The sequence below is a fragment of the Diaphorina citri genome, unplaced genomic scaffold (assembly GCF_000475195.1).
Source record: "Diaphorina citri unplaced genomic scaffold, Diaci psyllid genome assembly version 1.1 scaffold815, whole genome shotgun sequence".
Lineage (NCBI taxonomy): Eukaryota > Metazoa > Arthropoda > Insecta > Hemiptera > Psyllidae > Diaphorina > Diaphorina citri.
The window spans coordinates 26,114-44,182 of NW_007378247.1; the positions used below are offsets into that span (position 1 = coordinate 26,114).

Here is an 18,069-nt window from a genome sequence, read left to right on the forward strand (position 1 = left end):
ATTATTTGTTTTATTCGTTTTATTAGCAAAAAAAAAAAAAAAATACGCCTACGATTTTACCGCTTAAGAGTTGACCCGCGAATTTTTAAAAATATTTTGTACTTTTAAAAGAAATTTTACAATATTTGGCATTTGCTGAAATTTGCATTTATTTTGTAAATTTGTAATTTGCTGAATATTTAAATTTAAATGGAAGTTTTATGTTTATTGTGCTAATTCAACTGAAAGCTGAAGTTTTTTTTTACCTATCCATTGAGTAGTTGACATTTTCGTCATGGAGCAAACAATGGCCGTAGCATTGCACTCTGTTAAGTTACTTCGTCTCAGTATGAATAATTTGTTCGGAACATTGAGTGACGGGATGCGCATGGACCATGGGGAAGATCATCAGACTGCTGCTAATAAGTTCTTGCTTGAACTCCAGGATCTTATTACAAACTTGTTTGTTCACATGAGGTAGGTACTTGAAGCCTTATCTATGTACAGTTGAACCTGTCAAAGTAAGAAACCAGGATAACTGGGAAAAAAATGTGGTCCCTTCATTTTTTTTTTTTTTTTTTTTTTTTTTATTTAAAAAGAAAGGTACCAGACAATTTTCACTGGTGTGGTTTCTGAACTAGCACTGGGAATTGTAACAACAGAAGTGTTATCTCTTGAAAGTGAAGAGAAAAGAATTGTAGATTAGGGTTTTTTACCCTTCATTTCTTGACAAACTACCCATGTAATCATAATTAGATTGAGTTGGTTGGAAAAGCCCAGGAGCACTTGGTTGCCCAGCTTGTCATCTATCCAGATACCAACCCCTCATAGTATTGCTTAACATCATTCATCCATTGGAAACTGGGACATCTATTGCTTTAAATTCCAATTTTGGACATTGTACGCTTCATGTTGTTTTCAGAGAACTGGAACAAGCTGTAGCAACACTCGCACCTCCACCTGGTCCTATGCCATTATACAACTCACAACATTTGACTCAAGAGAGCACACTAGACCGGTTAGCCCTGTATGAACCTCTGGTACAGAGTTACAAGTGGACAGACAAGGTATGTTTCCCCCCACTATTCAAATATCAGTATATATGTTACAGTTAAAGCTGAGTCTCAGTTAGAGTTGACTATTACAATCTTATAAATCTTATCTATGGGAAATATATATGTATGGATAACAATAGATTAGACCACTGTTTTTGAAGAAAGGAATTTCTGTTACTTTTTCTAGATACTTGGTCTGGAACCTCTGTAAGTGGGAAAGGTTACCATTTTCCTAGGTCTGGAGCCTTCTGTGGACCTCTGTAAGTGGGAATTAGTAGGAAAGCATAGCATATTCCTCTTCCTCCAAACCAGTGTTCACATTTACCTCTATAAGTGGGAATAGGAATATGGCAACCTCTCTAAGTGGGACACTTTTTAACTGGGTAACCTGGATAAGTGGGAAAAAATTGCCTGTCCCTTAGATTCCCACTTAGATAGGTTCGACTGTACTATGGTTAGGATCCCATTGTATGATTCAATGTTTGTAAATGTAGGCAATGTTAAATGATTATGGGATGGGAAACCTCCATAGTTACAGCTCCCTCTATGGGCCAGGGCCACAATCAGATTGTTCTTTTTTTTAGAGAATTGAGTAATTATTTAGAAACCACAACAATTAAAAATATAAAGCTCCTTTTTGTGTTTAACCTAACCCTATAATAACACTGGTCACTGCTCATTTGTGAGAGCTCCTTTTTTTTTAGATATTTTTCATTGGTGTGGTTTCTGAACTAGCACTGGGAATTGTAACAACAGAAGTGTTATCTCTTGAAAGTGAAGAGAAAAGAATTGTAGATTAGGGTTTTTTTACCCTTCATTTCTTGACAAACTACCCATGTAATCATAATTAGATTGAGTGGGTTGGAAAAGCCCAGGAGCACTTGGTTGCCCAGCTTGTCATCTATCCAGATACCAACTCCTCATAGTATTGCTTAACATCATTCATCCATTGGAAACTGGGACATCTATTGGTTTAAATTCCAATTTTGGACATTGTATGCTTCATGTTGTTTTCAGAGAACTGGAACAAGCTGTAGCAACACTTGCACCTCCACCTGGTCCTATGCCATTATACAACTCACAACATTTGACTCAAGAGAGCACACTAGACCGATTAGCCCTGTATGAACCTCTGGTACAGAGTTATAAGTGGACAGACAAGGTATGTTTCCCCCCACTATTGAAATATCAGTATATATGTTACAGTTAAAGCTGAGTCTCAGTTAGAGTTGACTATAACTAGTTAGAGTTGACTATTACTAAAATAAACAGTGAAAGTTCATTTGAAAAATATATAATCAACTCTCACTAGTTAGAGTCAACTCTAACTAACCCCTCTTAGTGAACGTTGATTGAGGGGAAAATATAATCAACTTTCACTAGTGAGAGTTGATTCTATCCAGCGCCAGCTACAGATAAGGTGCTGGTAAGATGCATGCAGTGTGCACATCTCTTTGTTTTCATTTTATTCCAAGTCAAGGCTTTTTCAGGTGCTCCTGCCCGACGAAGTGTACTTATAACAAGTGCTTTTGTAAGAAGAACTCCAAATGACATAGTTCCTTGCCATGTGGCAACAAATAAACAACTTTTATTTTAAAATAAACCTTCTTACACCTACGGCCTTGTTTTTAATTTGCCGATGGAAAAAGTGTTCTTCTTTTCTTGTAGGTAAGTACATACCTCCATAATTTTACCCTACTTAATATAACAAGAAACAATACTACTTATTTTAAATTCAAGTATTGCCTATTGCTGGACTCAAACCATCGTCCTCCAGATAAAGAGAGCGTCCTCAACAACTGAGGAAAATGGTGATCAAATTGTTGAAAAATAATCAACTTTCGCTAATTGGCTAGTAAAAGTTGATTAAAAATCTTAAATTGAGAAATAATGAAGTTTCACTAACTGGCATCGGGAAGAGTATACTCCACCTAGTTAGAGGTTGTTAGAGTCAACTATCTCTAGTAAAAGTTGATTAAAAAAAATATTGATTTTATTTTTAGAATCACCTTTCACCTTAATGCCCAGTTAGAGTTGACTAGTTGATTAAAAATATTGATTTTATTTTTAGAATCAACTTTCACCAAAATGCCCAGTTAGAGTTGACTAGTTGATTCATCCTTCTCCCTTCCCTAATCCTTGGTCCTACCCTTCCTAGTACTAAAGTACGGGTCTGAGCCATAAACATGTGGTGTGTGTGTGTGAGTGTGTGTGTGTTAGTGTTGTGATATGTGTGTGTACGTGGTGGTGTTGTGTAGGGATGGTATAGTGTGTCTGGTGATGGTGAGCATGTGCAGTGGTATGTATGTACGTGAGTTGAGATGTGTATGGCAATATGTGTGAGTGAAGGCATGTGTAGAATTAGGAAGAGTATACTCCACCTAGTTAGAGGTTAGAGTCAACTATCTCTAGTAAAAGTTGATTAAAAATATTGATTTTATTTTTAGAATCAACTTTCACCCTAATGCCCATTTAGAGTTGACTAGTTGATTAAAAATATTGATTTTATTTTTAGAATCAACTTTCACCAAAATGCCCAGTTAGAGTTGACTATAACTAGTTATAGTCAACTCTAGTAACTAGTTATAGTCAACTCTAACTGGGCACTTTGGTAACTCAAGAATCAGCTTTAACTGTAACATATAAACTTAACATATGACTATACATTTATAGTGTTGTCCTTACTTTTAACTTTTTCCCCCTAAATGTGTGTGAACTTATTGGAGACATGTGACAAGTAGAACTTGAAGTGAATTCATGTCTGTCCTGTCTGAAAATGTATGCTACTATGTAAAAAAAAGATATAAAACTAAATACTAATCATCATAGAACAATCTAGCTAAGCTACCTACATTTTTAGTTGTTAACATGGTAGGTACCTTTGGTACCTCCCCGAGATTTTATACTCTCATTGATGATACAATACATCTACATATGTAATTACAAATTGTGTGTTAGGTAACATTTATGGTATACTTGTATAGTAGTATGATGATGATCCTCTTCCAGGAAGGAGTTTTGTGCACCAATTGATTCTCAGAGTTGTGTTTTTTCTTCTTCTTGTTTCCTTGATTTGCTTTTCACAAAAAAAATATTTTTTTTCTTTCAAGTAGGCAGGTAGGTAATTTTACATTTTAACATGCTTGGATTGCTTAGCATCATATTCACACATAAGATCTGTTGATGAGCTTAAATCATTAAGTACATGAAAGTAAAATGAAAAAAACAAATCAAGAATAATAGTAAACTGAATATTAAACAAATCAGGTAGGTATATAGGTACTGATTTTCTCTAATCACGATCAAATAAACTACGGGCTGAAAAATTCCCGGAGGGACGGGCCCAGCTTGTTATCCTTCAAATGCCAAGTTCATATGAGGCTTTTGCTTTTATCACAGGAATTTTAACTTTTTTTTCCTGAAACAGGTAACTTGTGTAAGTACCAAACACACACAACGTTGATGAACCATTGTACGCATACAGTCAAAGTGCTATTGCTGCTTCTAAGCAGACTCATTTGCCATGGCTTTTGTTATTTTTCTATTTCCAGGGCTCACAACACAAAAGTATCGTGGGATCAATGAGACTGCACTGGCTGTAGCCAAAGAGTTTTCCCAGCTGCTCAAGTCCCGTGTGTGTGTAGACAATTACATGCAGGATCAGCTGATCATACTCATGGCACTGGCCAGAGGCAAGTCTCGTATTAAGACCGGCAACATAACGTTACACACCAAGACAGCAATACATGTGGCCGAGACCATGTCTCATGCTAGATTCAATATTGTGGACAACAAGGATGGGACACATATTATTGAGTGTGATGGAATAGGATTCGAGAATAGACTCATCAACAGATCTTATGTGTGAATATGATGCTAAGCAATCCAAGCATGTTAAAATGTAAAATTACCTACCTGCCTACTTGAAAGAAGAAAAAAAATATTTTTTGTGAAAAGCAAATCAAGGAAACAAGAAGAAGAAAAAACACAACTCTGAGAATCAATTGGTGCACAAGGGAAACTCCTTCCCGGAAGATGATCATCATCATACTACTATACAAGTATACCATAAATGTTACCTAACACACAATTTGTAATTACATAATAATGTAGATGTATTGTGTCATCAATGAGAGTATAAAATCTCGGGGAGGTACCAAAGGTACCTACCAACCTACCATGTTAACAACTAAAAATGTAGCTTAGCTAGATTGTTCTATGATGATTAGTATTTAGTTTTATATCTTTTTTTTACATAGTAGCATACATTTTCAGACATAAGATCAGAGCTCATTTGTGTGAGAAAATGTGGAAAAAAAATCCCCGAAAAAACATTTTTTTGGGTTTTTAGGCTTTTTGGTTCTCCGCACAAAATTTGCACCACTTTAATTTGATATATAGGTCGATAGACAGAGTGACAGACTGACGACTACCTTTTTATTACTATTGTAATAATAAAGGAAGGACGGGCTAAAAAGTCATTGATCTACTATGAGAATACATTTAGGTTTGGATAAGTCCTATGGGGATAGACAGACTGACGACTACCTTTTTATTACTATTGTAATAATAAAGGAAGGACGGGCTAAAAAGTCATTGATCTACTATGAGAATACATTGTTATTTGTTATATTGAGAACCTCTAACGTTTACCTGTAGTAAGTATAGCGCGCGATGTGGTTTCAGCAAATAGGTAGAAGGCACTACCATTCCCATACGCCTCGTATGGTTTGAGTTGTTCCCTTATGATGTCCAGCTTGTTGTAGACTTCACGATGATTGGCGAGTAGATATTCCTCTGCTATGTCCCCCATTGTTTGTATGTGTTGGAAGTTGGTTTCCCTGGTACACAATGCACGACCCCATGCAGTGACAATATCCTCAAACTCAGTGAGTTCCATAGCACGAAGATACTGTACAGGATAAACTTCCAGGTAAACATGACCGCGGCCTTTCGGATAAAACCCACGACGAATATCTCGTATCTGTAATCAAAATGACATTTTTGGTGATCCAGACACGGAAAGTAAGTAGTAATACCTATGTATGTATACACATAATATAGAGGAGATTCACTGGTCAAATATCAGGCACCGTTGGGGGACTACGAGGAAGTTGTACAGTTTACTGATATCAGAACTTGATAGTAAATTGTTGACCACAGTGTTGATACCACAGACCCATCAAGGTAAACAGAACTATCAAGTTGCCTCCATGCTGTTTATGAGTGAATTGTACAGTTTACTGAATTTACTATCAAGTTACCTACATGCTGAGTGAATTGTATAGTTTACTGAATTTACTATCAAGTTACCTACATGCTGAGTGAATTGTATAGTTTACTAAATTTACTATCAAGTTACCTCCATGTTGGTGCCGAAGAATTTAAACGTCAAAGGATCCCAGGCGTTGATGAAGAAATCCAATGAGGGCGAGTCATATGAATTGGTAGATCCTTTGAGTGAAAATTGAGTGATACCTGGGCAGAGTAGAGATTTCTTGTAAGGTCGTATTCTGATTTTATATTGGGTGGAATGTTTTGATTTTATTTCGAGTAAAATACTCGAGAGTTGAAGGTTTTATTACTGAATTGCTTCGCCATGTCAAGTTAGTTTTACAGTTTTCATGTTTATGCGTAGAGTTACCTGAACTAAACATGGTGACAGGAAGCGCTACTTGCATGAGTAGTTATTACATGTCGTGCATGACAAGTAATGGGTAGTGTTACCTGAACTAAACATGGCGAGGGGTAGCGCTACTTGCATGAGTAGTTATTACATGACAAGTAGCGAGACTTGTTACCTGAACTAAACATGGCGAGGGGTAGCGCTACTTGCATGAGTAGTTATTACATGACAAGTAGCGAGACTTGTTACCTGAACTAAACATGGCGAGGGGTAGCGCTACTTGCATGAGTAGTGTAACAGCGCCTTGTCCCTTAGTATCACCATCGTATTCATCATGTGTGAGATTGGTGCGAGGCGAGAATGTTAATTCTTGCGAATCTTTGACAAGATGTCTGACATCAGCCTTACACATCTCACGTGCTAACTCTACAGCTGCTATGTGTTCTGCTTGCAATCCTGGAGCTTTCCTGCGAAACAATCATGGAATTTCACGTCATATTCTGATTTCCTGCACTTGAAATATTTATATTCTATATTAAAGCTTGAAATATTTATATTAAAGCTAAACTCTCTCTCCTTTCTGGCATTCAAAGCTTCCCTTCTTGAAGCAGTCAGCGAAGGCTTATTCTCCAACCTCTAACTTCCCTTTTCTACTTCCTATCCTTCTCCCTTCCTACATCCTTGGTCCTACCCTTCCTAGTACTAAAGTACGGGTCTGAGCCATAAACATGTGGTGTGTGTGTGTGAGTGTGTGTGTGTTAGTGTTGTGATATGTGTGTGTACGTGGTGGTGTTGTGTAGGGATGGTATAGTGTGTCTGGTGATGGTGAGCATGTGCAGTGGTATGTATGTACGTGAGTTGAGATGTGTATGGCAATATGTGTGAGTGAAGGCATGTGTAGAATTGTTTGTTGTCCCTAAATGTCTTATGTATGTTAATGTCAATCTTAACTTGTTTTTTGTTTTTTTTTTTTTTTAATTTAAACAGGTCTTGATTATTGTTCCATAAAATGTAATGTTATTACTAATCAAATATATAAGACCTTGTTTAGACTGCGAGAGTAAAAGGATTTTTCAGTCCTATGCTGGTAATATAAACAAGGTATATTCTATTCTATTCCATATTCATAGACCATCTCCAGATATGTAGATCAGAGGTAAAAAAAAAAAATAAATAATAAAACATAATTTCGAGGTAGGCATTCGTAAAATTTCGAACAAATAAAGAATATATTTACCCTAGTAAACAACTCATAAATCTCTGTAACGTAAGTTATGGATCTTAAAATTACAACCTTTCCTTTGATTCGTTGTAATATTATCAACAAAAACAAAAATTCTACAAATAAAATAAATTAATTTAAGATCTAAGGAGATACTAAAAAAGTGATTTCTTCTGGAAATAGTAATTTTCTATGTTAAAAAGTGATTTCTTATAGAAAAATTGATTTCTAACAGGAAAAAGTGATTTTTTATGAAAAAGAGTGATTTCCTGTTAAAGATGTTCTCTTGGAGTATTGTTTAGTTTTAGTCAATTAGGTAAATACCTGTATTTTCGTACATTATAGATATGTACTGGTTTGTTGAGTATATTATAAATAGTAAGTACCTGTATTTTCGTATATTATAGATATGTACGTGATTTCTTCTGGGAATAGTAATTTTCGATGCAAAAAAGTGATTTCTTATAGAAAAATTGATTTCTAACAGGAAAACGTGATTTTTTTATGAAAAAGAGTGATTTCCTGTTAAAGATGTTCTCTTGGAGTATTGTTTAGTTTTAGTCAATTAGGTACATACCTCTATTTTCGTACATTATAGATATGTACTGGTTTGTTGAGTATATTATAAATAGTAAGTACCTGTATTTTCGTATATTATAGATATTTCGTATATTATTCGTATATTTCGTATATTATAGATTTGTTGAGTATATTATAAATAGTAAGTACCTGTATTTTCGTATATTATAAATAGTAAGTACCTGTATTTTCGTATATTATAAATAGTAGGTACCTGTATTTTCGTACATTATAGATAGGTATGTACTGGTTTGTTGAGTATATTATAAATAGTAGGTACCTGTATTTTCGTATATTATAGATATGTACTGGTTTGTTGAGTATACTACTAAACACCACGGCAACTCGTACCAGCTGACCCCCGCCCTCGTAAGCACTTCCATCGATACTGATCATACGGGATGAATCAATGGTTGTGCCGAGTACATCTACCATGACCATCCAGTATACTGCTAGACAAATGTAGGTGATGTTTTCCATGGTGTGAATTCACTGTGGAATATGGGTGATCTGTGGACAGAGGTCTTACTGAAATGTTTTCTCTGTAAGCCTGTACCTCTTCTTGTTGGACGTATATTACCGACAAATTAGGGATGGGTCCTTCCACAGAGGTCTTACTGAAATGTTTTCTCTGTAAGCCTGTACCTCTTCTTGTTGGACGTATATTACCGACAAATTAGGGATGGGTCCTTCTTGATATTTGGATCCCAGTTAGCTTTTATTAAAATGTAATGTTTTCTCGCCAGGATAAACTCTTGAACAGCGTTATCCATGGATAGAACCTGGCCTGGGCCTCAATACAATAGTCACAATACCAAGCTCAGTCACATGATCACTTGGGATATTATGTATGATATCTAAAATTACTATTCGATGATTATTCGGAACCTGGCCTGGGCCTCAATACAATAGTCACAATACCAAGCTCAGTCACATGATCACTTGGGATATTATGTATGATATCTAAAATTACGGGTTTCGATAAAGCCCTTTCCTGAATTATTTTATTTATTATTTCTTTTAAAGGTTTAGTAGGTGATTAATTCGATTTTAGCAGTTTTGTTCTGTACACTGTAGGTATTATATTTATATTGTATGTTATTTATGAAAACAAAGCAAAGAGTTTCATAAAGCCCTTTCCTGAATTATTTTATTTATTATTTCTTTTAATGGTTTAGTAGGTAATTAATTCGATTTTAGCAGTTTTGTTCTGTACACTGTAGGTATTATATTTATATTCTTATTTATGTTATTTATGAAAACAAAGAGTTTTAAAAATAATTAGATTGACAATTTTATTATACCACTGTTACACCAACGCGTCTATGTGCTCAACTAACAATGAATGTCTTATCAGATTTCGTCACAAAAACAAACATGCTAACCATTACTTTTTCTATGGTTTTAATCCCTTTACCTTACCCACTCTTTTAGCACGGACAAATTAGACTGATTAATCCAAAGTCAGTCAAAGCTTTGATTTTTGCTTCATGATTCTGGATTGAATTCCCGAGAATATTTTCTCCTACCAGTGGCGTAGCGTGGTCTAAAGTCTAGTGTAAGGCGTGTAGGGCACTAATTTCCATCACCATGCACATTACTACATAAGTCATGCACATGCTTCTTCATAAATATTTAAAGTCAATACTTAAGGGTATTTGAGTAAATTTTGAGTGTATGGCCGCCATACACGCCCTACATGGACGCTACGCCACTGTCTCCTACCAAGGCAGAGGGCGACATCGACAGTTGGTTTTTTCCATTTATTTACGAACTTCAAACTTATTCATTATTATCAAGTTTTTTTTTTTTTATTGTCTTGTAATCTCGATAATGTACCTAGTACATAAACCCTGGTATGCATATACATAGTTCAAAATCACCATTCGGGAGGATAAAAAAGTCCACTCTATTCTAAATTATAGTACCTATTTTATTTTGTTTGTCAGGTGCATGAGTATAGTAATCTCGCCTGGGCAGTTCTTAGTCAAAACTCACTCAAGAGATCTTACCTGTCTTATTTATTTGATTTATTATGGTTTAGTAGGTAATTAATTCGATTTTAGCAGTTTTGTTCTGTACACTGTAGGTATTATATTTATATTGTATGTTATTTATGAAAACAAAGAGTTTTAAAAATAATTAGATTGACAATTATACCACTGTTACACCAACGCGTCTATGTGCTCAACTAACAATGAATGTCTTATCAGATTTCGTCACAAAAACAAACATGCTAACCATTACTTTTTCTATGGTTTTAATACTTTTACCTTACCCACTCTTTTAGCACGGACAAATTAGACAGATTAATCCAAAGTCAGTCAAAGCTTTGACTTTTGCTTCATGATTCTGGATTGAATTACCGAGAATATTTTCTCCTACTAAGGCAGAGAGCGACATGCGACGTCGACAGTTGGTTTTTTCCATTTATTTACGAACTTCAAACTTATTCATTATTATCAAGTTTTTTTTATTATGTCTTGTAATCTCGATAATGTACCTAGTACATAAACCCTGGTATGCATATACATAATTCAAAATCACCATTCGGGAGGATAAAAAAAGTCCATTCTATTCTAAATTATAGTATTTTATTTTGTTTGTCAGGTGCATGAGTATAGTAATCTCGCCTGGGCAGTTCTTAGTCAAAACTCACTCAAGAGATCTTACCTGTCTCAAAGTCAGAAGAAGAGAAGAGTACTCACCAGCACACACAATGTTCCTCCACAGTAAGTTGTACTCAGAACCTGCACACTATTCATATTGATAATCTATATAAATAAAATTGTAGATTTGTCTGTACATTGCTTAGAATCGTGAAATTTTTAGTTATTCTTACTCCTTATGCATCTACATTATTCATATTGATAATACATAATAATAAAATACAGTAGAACCTCAATTACCTATTTCAACTCTAAACATTATTCCTTACCTCTTATATGATTATGGAAATATGGATACCTACCTTTATCGTTAAAAGTATCCATAATAAATAATCATACATATAAACGGTAAGAATAATGCTAACACATAGGATGTTTAATATAAACCTAACCAATAATTCAACTCTATAATCAGTTTTTTCCATCTTTCAAAGGATATCCTATCTTATTAGAGGAAGAGATCATTGAAAGCACATTATTCATATTGATAATACATAATAATAAAATACAGTAGAAACTCAATTACCTATTTCAACTCTAAACATTATTTCTTACCTTTTATATGATTATGGAAATATGGATACCTACCTTTATCGTTAAAAGTATCCATAATCATACATATAAACGGTAAGAATAATGCTAATACATAGGATGTTTAATACAAACCTAACCAATAATTCAACTCTATAATCAGTTTTTTTCCATCTTTCAAAGGATATCCTATCTTATTAGAGGAAGAGATCATTGAAAGTCTTCAAATTGACGAGACTAATGACGAAGAAAACGGTGTCGAAGACATGTTTTTTTTGTTTAATTTCAAAAGGTTATTTCTTAATCCCCATTTTGTTCTTTTGTATCTAAATTTTGCCCTCTTTTCATTGTTTTATACGTTTAATTTCAAAAGGTTATTTCTTAATCCCCATTTTGTTCTTTTGTATCTAAATTTTGCCCTCTTTTCATTGTTTTATACGGGACCGCGATCATTTCAACCACCTTTCATCCCAATTAGTTGAAATAATCGAGGTTTCTCTGAAGTCACAAAGTGTTACCTATAACCTACCGTTTCTTATGCCGATGCTGGGCACTCACGCTCAAATATACCGGTCTGAACGTGAGGTCTTCCAGACAGTCTGAACGTGTGAGGTCTTCCAGACAGTGTGAGCGTGTGAGGTCTCCCAGACAGTCTGAGCGTGTGAGGTCTTCCAGACAGTCTGAGCGTGTGAGGTCTTCCAGACAGTCTGAGCGTGTGAGGTCTTCCAGACACGGGCACTCACACGCTCAAATATACCGGTCTGAACGTGAGGTCTCCCAGACAGTCTGAGCGTGTGAGGTCTTCCAGACAGTGTGAGCGTGTGAGGTCTTCCAGACGGTCTGAGCGTGCTGGCATTAGAAGTGACTTACCGGTATATATTTGATTGCAGGACGGTGGATACTATGATAGCCTCCATAGACAGATTATATCAAGATATGAACGTTACAGTGTCTCGACCATTCGCCAGTAATGCTGTGTTACATGTAAGTTACTTACATCTTGTTTAAAATCTTCTTCTTCTTCTCCTTCTACTGCACCTTTTCCCAATTTTATTTGGTGTTACCCTTCTTTATCCTACCCCTTCATACCCTCCTATCCTCCCCCTCCATACCCTCCTATCCTCCCCCTCCATACCCTCCTCTCCTCCCCCTCCATACCCTCCATATACCCATGTTTTTTTTTTTTTAATTTAAACAGGTCTTGATTATTTTTCCATAAAATGTAATCTTATTACCTATCAAATATATAAGACCTTGTTTAGACTGCGAGAGTAAAGGGACTTTTCAGTCTTATGCTGGTAGTACAAACAAGGTATATTATATTCTGTTCTATCCAATGCCTCATCCCTTCTTCCTCAACCTCATCTCTTCACCTCAGTTTTGATCTCCCCCTGTATAATTAGTTTCTTTACTTTTCCCGATATAGTCAGCTCCCATGGCGTAGTGGTCACTGCACTTGCCTTGCACGCGGGAGACCCGGGTTCGATTCCCGGCGGGGTCAAGTTGGCGTAGTGGTCACTGCACTCGCCTTGCACGCGGGAGACCCGGGTTCGATTCCCGGCGGGGTCAAGAAATTTGTATCTGCAAAGTATTGATTCCGTGACTGGATGTTGCGGGGCCCACTTAGCCTCGTGAGGAAAATGAGTAGCTATGGCATATAAATGCGCATAGCGACCGGTGTCAGCATGGTAGGTAAACATTGGATGTTAGGATTGAGGTCTCCCAGACAGTCTGAGCGTGAGTGGCCGGCAGTGCTGGCATTATAAGTGACTTACCGGTATATATTTGATTGCAGGACGGTGGATACTATGATAGCCTCCATAGACAGATTATATCAAGATATGAGCGTTACAGTGTCTCGACCATTCGCCAGTAATGCTGTGTTACATGTAAGTTGCATCTCGTTTACAATCTTCTTCTCCTTCTACTGCACCTTTTCCCAATTTTATTTGGGGTTACCCTTCTTTATCCTATCCCTTCATACCCTCCTATCCTCCCCCTCCATACCCTCCTATCCTCCCCCTCCATACCCTCCTATCCTCCCCCTCCATACCCTCCATATACCCATGTTTTTTTTTTTTAGTTTAAACAGGTCTTGATTATTTTTCCATACAATGTAATCTTATTACCTATCAAATATATAAGACCTTGTTTAGACTGCGAGAGTAAAGGGACTTTTCAGTCCTATGCTGGTAGTACAAACAAGGTATATTCTATTCTATTCTATCCAATGCCTCCTCCCTTCTTCCTCAACCTCATCTCTTCACCTCAGTTTTGGTCTCCCCCTGTATAATTAGTTTCTTTACTTTTCCCGATATAGTCAGCTCTCATGGCGTAGTGGTCACTGCACTTGCCTTGCACGCGGGAGACCCGGGTTCGATTCCCGGCGGGGTCAAGAAATTTGTATCATGCAAATGATTGATTCCGTGACTGGATGTTGCGGGGCCCACTCAGCCTCGTGAGGAAAATGAGTAGCTATGGCATATAAATGCGCATAGCGACCGGTGTCAGCATGGTAGGTGAACATTGGATGTTAGGAGTTAGGATTATCGAGATATTGGGAAAATCCTACAATGCTGCAGTGAGCACCAAAGTTGTGATATAATAACACAAAGAAGACGGGATTTGGCGACACAAAATGAATCTACATTGGACATACAAGTCCTATGTTATTGTTATATGTAGAAACGCTGCTAATTTGATTTGGTCGACCAGGGAACCAGACTCAACCTTTTCTGTCTGGCTAGGGGACTTTAAACAGAGAGAAGACTGTCTGCTAGGGGGACTTTAAACAGAGAGAAGACTAGCGTCTGGCTGTGGGACTATAAACAGGGAGGAGAACAGCTAACCCGAACCAGCCTAGCTAGCTGGTAGCATTTCAAAGGGTTCTCTCTGCTTTTAAAGACCAAGCACAAGTCCTCACGATGGTTGACTGCGGTTCAGGAAGAGCCAGCCAATTTAACATTCACTCGGCCATGTTGCATTTCTATTCCCCTGCGTTGCCCGAGCTGGCAGTGCGATCCTTCATGGTAAGTCTGTCTAGGAGACTTTAAACAGAGAGAAGACTAGCGTCTGGCTGTGGGACTATAAACAGGAAGGAGAACAGCTAACCCGAACCAGCCTAGCTAGCTGGCAGCATTTCAAAGGGTTCTCTCTGCTTTTAAAGACCAAGCACAAGTCCTCACGATGGTTGACTGCGGTTCAGGAAGAGCCAGCCAATTTAACATGGCTAGAGCTAGAGACCATCACCCCGGTGTATAGTAGATATACAAAAAGATATCTTTTCTGTATCCTGCTATTGCCCTTCGGCGAAAGCTAAAGCCGCTAAAACAACAACAACAACAACAACAACAACAACAACAATCCTTCATGGTAAGTTAGAATAAGATAACACTGTCTGGGATAAAGTTCACTCCGGACGGGATTCGAACCCCTGACCTAGCAGTCCTAGCACTAATAAACTGTTCGAACCCCTTGTATCCTGCTATTGCCCTTCGGCGAAAGCTAAAGCCGCTAAAACAACAACAACAACAACAACAACAACAACAACAATCCTTCATGGTAAGTTAGAATAAAATAACACTGTCTGGGATAAAGTTCACTCCGGACGGGATTCGAACCCCTGACCTAGCAGTCCTAGCACTAATAAACTGTTCGAACCCCTGACCTAGCACTAATAAACTGTTCGAACCCCTGACCTAGCACTAATAAACTGTTCATGTTTTGTTTTCTCAGACATGGCTGCATAGTTTCAACACGGTATTCTCAGACCCATGCAAACGATGTAACAACTATCTGCTCAACAATTACCCCCCTACCTGGCGAGATTATCGAACTCTCGACCCTTACCATGATGAATGTAAACATTGAACCTACCGCTGGTAGATTATCCAACCCTCGATCCTTACTGGGTTCGTTTCCCGGTGGGGTCGAAGTTTTTTGGCTCTGTGCATGGATTGCAGGGTGCACTCAGCCTTGTGAAGGCAATTGAGTAGCGACCAGTGGCGGCATGACCAGTGTAAAAAGATTGATAAGTGATAATAAAATTATTATTATTATTATTATTATGTAGTAAGGGAGGCTCAGGAGGCACTTGATAATGCTATGAAACCCACAACAATAAAATTGTGAAGAAGCTCTTTGCTCTACCACAAATAATTAATGATTTGATTTTGGCAGTGAAATACTCGTTTTTTTCTTTTAACTTTCTATTTCTAAAGTATTGCTAAGCTAAGCTAGGCTAGGGTCGGGACTCCGTTGTGAAACCTTAAGGGGTGAAGGTATAGTAAGTATAATGATTATGAGTCTTGAGTTACACTATGAAACCCACAACGATTGTGAAGAAGGTCTTTGCTCTACCACAAATAATTCATGATTTGATTTTGGCAGTGAAATACTCGTTTTTTTTCTTTTAACTTTCTATTTCTAAAGTATTGCTAAGCTAGGCTAGGGTCGGGACTCCGTTGTGAAACCTTAAGGGGTGAAGGTATAGTAAGTATAATGATTATGAGTCTTGAGTTACAAAATAAAGCGACACAATATATTTTTAATGTTATAACAATACAAATAGATATATTTTTTATTTATAAATATGTTTTACAGAACTAGCCAGTGCCTACACTATACAGGTAGTAAATTTTATTGGTTTCACTTGGATAAGATTTTAAAAGTCTGTACAGTAAATACTAATAATATTAAAGCCTCTTATAAACATTCTAGCATTAGTTGAGGTGATGATAAAGCGGCTGAGTACGAGTTGGTTCCCAACTGGGAAAAAACGTATTAGTTGGTTCCGGTTGGAAAAAGGTTTGTATGAATTGGTTCCCTGTCATAGTTATATTATGTGATGGTTAAAAAAAAAGGAAAAAAAAGGCCTACATGAGATTAGGTATTATAATTAGGTACTCGAAGTCCATCAAAGATATTGATGCTGTAATAACCCATAAAACACTGTTTATACTAATACTAATATCTGCATAAGAACCTGCTTGGCGTCATCGCACAATATTATCTCATTAGAGTGTGCCACACTCATAGTTATATTATGTGATGGTTAAAAAAAGGAAAAAAAAGGCCTACATGAGATTAGGTATTATAATTAGGTACTCGAAGTCCATCAAAGATATTGATGCTGTAATAACCCTTTATCTATCTCATGTCAGATCACTATTAGAATACGGTGCAATAATCTGGACACCGACCTCGAAAAAAGGCAAGAAATCTATTGAGAAAGTACAGAAATGTTTCGTTCGATTTTTATTTAAAAAAGAAAACGGATTCTATCCCCTATACCCAACTTACATCCCGTATAACCTCCTTGTTGAACAGCTCAACTTTCAAAAGGTGTTCAAAGACAAAATACAAAGTCCTTACATCCTGGACCAATTAAAACTCAGAGTTCCAAACAACAGACTGAGGTATAATAATGAAATACTGTTTGAAACGCCAAACATGAGGGAAACTGACACCCTAAAGTCCCCAATTATTCAGTCAATGTTGAAATATAACAGTATCAGCATAGAAAATAAACCCGATATCTTCTGATAGCATAAATAGATAGGTTCGCATCAGTTATTGCCTCTAGAATCGCTCATCACAATTCTAGGGTCGTTACAAAACAAACGAAAATGACAACCCAGACTGAGATGTTTTTCTTGTCATTCTTGATGGGGAAACCTCCGAAAAAATCCACGCCCACATAGTTAAATGCAAGATTTCTCGTTAGTCGCGTATTCTGTAAGGGAGGAAAGTCAGGTAATTTATAAGTACCTACTCGGTGCTTAGTACAAATTAGACATTTTTTAAGTGTCTGTTTTACCACTTGACGTCCACTAGGTATCCAGTATTGTGCATGTGTGAGATTGCTGATCCTATATAGCTCCATGGTTCAGTGGATACCAAAACCACGCTCTGCTACCAGAAAGATTTGTGTCGGGATTCTGTGGCCCGATTTGCTCTGCTACCACCCGGTATGACCCGGGAATATGACGGGCGTTGCCCGTAACGGTCAATGTGTGGTAAAATCACCAAGATAAATTTGTTAAGATAGTATGTTTAAAAACACAGAGGAATACACAATGAAAAGAATTAGTAATATGTTCAATGTCTATGAATAGAAATACTTTTATTCTTTGAAAACGATTATAAACTAATTTGTGTCGGGAATCTGTGGCCCGATTTGCTCTGCTACCACTCGGTATGACCCGGGAATATGACGGGCGTCGCCCGTAACGGATAATGTATGGTAAGATCACCAAGATAAATTTGTTAAGATAGGATGTTTGAAAACAGAGGAATACACAATGAAAAGAATTAGTAATATGTTCAATGTCTATGAATAGAAATACTTTTATTCTTTGAAAACGATTATAAACTTTAGTGAAGAAAAACGTTCGGTGAAAAAACTCG

The 18,069-nt window shown here is 36.9% G+C and overlaps 2 protein-coding genes across 2 annotated transcripts; one reads left to right on the forward strand and one right to left on the reverse strand.

Annotated features, from left to right (window-relative positions):
- Positions 1-122: 122 nt before the first annotated feature.
- Positions 123-15,978, forward strand: LOC103512254 (mediator of RNA polymerase II transcription subunit 27). The gene is made up of 8 exons (XM_026825775.1): positions 123-456; positions 902-1,046; positions 1,222-1,241; positions 2,052-2,196; positions 11,072-11,193; positions 13,457-13,554; positions 14,605-14,690; positions 15,397-15,978. Exons 1-8 carry the CDS (start codon positions 275-277, stop codon positions 15,529-15,531), a joined length of 933 nt encoding a protein of 310 aa, XP_026681576.1. The 5' UTR covers positions 123-274; the 3' UTR covers positions 15,532-15,978.
- LOC103512250 (RNA 3'-terminal phosphate cyclase-like) lies at positions 5,662-9,196 on the reverse strand. Its single transcript, XM_026825777.1, has 5 exons — positions 9,066-9,196; positions 8,742-8,983; positions 6,910-7,127; positions 6,397-6,512; positions 5,662-6,018 (listed from the first exon to the last, which is right to left on the reverse strand). Exons 2-5 carry the CDS (start codon positions 8,939-8,941, stop codon positions 5,677-5,679), a joined length of 876 nt encoding a protein of 291 aa, XP_026681578.1. The 5' UTR covers positions 8,942-8,983; positions 9,066-9,196; the 3' UTR covers positions 5,662-5,676.
- Positions 15,979-18,069: the final 2,091 nt, after the last annotated feature.